We start from the raw sequence: 2,688 nt of genomic DNA on the forward strand, positions 1-2,688 counted from the left end.
CTCTCACAGACATGCCTTTTTCTGCTTAAACTCTAGTTATTTCTAAAAAAAATAAATAAATAATAAAAAAAGAGTTAAGGTGAGCCTTCGTATCTGCAATCCCTTTCTTCTTCCTTTTTTTTTTTTTTTTTGCATTTGATTATACTTTTGGTGACTTCTTTACTATTCAAGCTTAATGTGGGAAGTTAAAATATGGGCTTTCTATCTTTTCTTCTTTCTTGTCCAAGTTTGCATTTTTCTACTTGAATAAGCTTAGTTTTCAGCTCCTGAGTGATTATATTCATTTTTAGCTAAGCGATAATTGTTGGGTTGGCTGTTATTTAGGCTAGTCTTTCCTGTTAAAAAACAAAAAAAAAAAAAAAAAAAAAAAAAAAAAAAGAAGAAGAAGAAGAAAGAAAGTTGGCTAGAGCCCTCTGAAGTGAAATTATCAAGTTGGATCTTTTGAATGCAATGTCAATTACTGTTATATGACTATACCATATTTTATTTTATTTTTTGTGCGTTTAGTAAAATGTAAAGCTTATACTTAATAATGTCTCTAAATAAGTCTTTTTGCCTCTAATTAGGAGATATCTACATACTTTTTCTAATAGCCAGACACATGCATTAACAGTATGAGGCGCTACCGTAGAAAGACCCTCAAAATAAGTCTGTTTGGTAAGGGTAGAAAAGGGAAACATGTCTGTGAATAGTAGGATATTTTTCTGTTAGCGTGCAATGAATCCTTATTAAGTTATAATATTTCTTTCTTTCCTTTTCCATGCCATTATTTTTCATCAAAGAAGAATGTTGTTTTAAGCTAATATTCTTGAAAATGTATTGCCTAATTAGTATGTGAAATAATGCAGAACTTTAGCAAGAAGCAAGAGAAATGGCAGATAAGTGGGATGGAGATACAATGCCTGTGGAGCATGCAATACAAAGAGAGCTTGCATATAGGAGGAAATTAGCATTACAGTTAAAACCAGATGATGACTTCCTGAAAGATCTTTTTCCTTTGCAGGTAACTTTTTTTCCCTCTTTTTCTTTAGCAGATTGTTTCTTGATTCTTGATCATTGTGATGCATGTGGTGCTCTCTAAATACATTAGGCCTAGCGTTGGAGCGAGAATGAGGGCATAACATGAAATATGAAAGAGATAAATGGGGTTATAGTCGAAATATCTTTTATTAAATGGGGCCAAATTATAATTTTTTTATTCAGCGAGGCAACGATTATGATTTTCATAATTAGGTTTGGACATAGTTACATTTTGTAAGAAAATTTTAAAAATGTGTGCCCTCACTAAAAAATAGAACACGTCTCAACCACTGATTAGGTCCCACTTGATAAAATCTTTACATTTCGATCTCAAAAGTGAAATGTAGAGTGAAGATCTTCTCAAAAACATTGCCCAACAGAAATCATTCTTTTGACTCATTAAAACAAAAAAGGTCACAAATCCCAGCATTAAGCAGCTAAGCCTTAGCTTTATCAGTGTTTCTTATGACTCAAGATTTGCATCAAATAATCAAATGCCATGATTTCCTTTACCAGGTGCAATCTTCAACTTCCAGTCCCATTTCAGAGCCCCCAAGTTCAAGTGATATTTCATCAGAATCAAAGAGAAAAGAACCCCCTAATACTACTATCCTTCAAACTCTGCCAATAGTTAAAAACCAAGAATCTTTTCATGGAAATCCCATGCCTGAAAGGACTCCAAATGATCATAGACTACATTGCGGGCTCTGCAATGTGGTGTGCTCAAGTGGCTTCAATCTTGAGCAGCACGTCAATGGCCAGAAGAACCGGGCTAAACTGCAAGAATTGCGTGAGCATCCAAGTTCAAGTACTATTTTATCAGGAACAAAGAGAAAAGAGCCTGATAGTATCTCTCAAACTCTGCCCCTAATTCCGATACCTTTTCATGGGAATCCCGGGGTTGAAGGTACTTCAGCAGATCATAGACTACATTGCAAGCTCTGCAATGTGGTGTGCTCAAGTGGCTTCAATCATGTGCAGCACGTGAATGGCCAGAAGCACCGGGCTAAACTGCAAGAATTGCGTGAGCATCCAAGTTCAAGTACTATTTTATCAGGAACAAAGAGAAAAGAACCTGGTAGTATCTCTCAAACTCTGCCCCTAATTCCGATACCCTTTCATGGGAATCCCGGGGTTGAAGGTACTTCAGCAGATCATAGATTACATTGCGAGCTCTGCAATGTGATGTGCTCAAGTGGCTTCAATTTTGAGCAGCACATGAATGGCCAGAAGCACCAGGCTAAACTGCAAGAATTGGCTAACGGGCGACGACGGTGGTGGTGTGAGGTTTGCAAGATTCCATGCATGAATGAGGATTTGCTGAAGATGCACTTGGAAGGAAGGAAGCACAAGGCTAGGCTTCTAGAATTGAACTTGAGTGCGGCAAAGGGCGGGGCAGAGCTTGTACTGCAAATTTTGTCGCATTTGGTGCATTGATGAGCTCTCTTTCAAGCAGCATCTTGAAGGGAAAAAACACAAACTTCTGCTTTATGAGAACTTTCCCAAAGAAAAAGAGGCTGCCATGGCAAAACACTTGGCCTGGGAGTACCAGAGTGATAGGTGATATCTTGAAAAGTACTCAAAAAGACAACTAAAAAGTTTGTTTAGTGCATAATTCTAAAGTTGTTGGTGAATTTTTTTCCTCTCTCATAGACATAGAGAATTTGA

General features: G+C 37.0%; 1 protein-coding gene across 1 annotated transcript; it reads left to right on the forward strand.

Annotated features, from left to right (window-relative positions):
* LOC21412316 (zinc finger protein 346) lies at positions 1 to 2,688 on the forward strand. The gene is made up of 3 exons (XM_024172403.1): positions 1 to 79; positions 849 to 1,003; positions 1,537 to 2,688. Exons 2-3 carry the CDS (start codon positions 872 to 874, stop codon positions 2,455 to 2,457), a joined length of 1,053 nt encoding a protein of 350 aa, XP_024028171.1. The 5' UTR covers positions 1 to 79; positions 849 to 871; the 3' UTR covers positions 2,458 to 2,688.

The sequence above is a fragment of the Morus notabilis genome, unplaced genomic scaffold, assembly GCF_000414095.1.
Source record: "Morus notabilis unplaced genomic scaffold, ASM41409v2 Scaffold70, whole genome shotgun sequence".
Classification (NCBI taxonomy): Eukaryota; Viridiplantae; Streptophyta; class Magnoliopsida; order Rosales; family Moraceae; genus Morus; species Morus notabilis.

Bases quoted from the DNA above. Each gene is read 5' to 3' on its own strand.
- LOC21412316 (XM_024172403.1), top strand. From the start codon at position 872: ATGGCAGATAAGTGGGATGGAGATACAATGCCTGTGGAGCATGCAATA. The intron at 1,004-1,536 runs GTAACTTTTTTT...TTCCTTTACCAG, and splicing joins AAGATCTTTTTCCTTTGCAG to GTGCAATCTTCAACTTCCAG.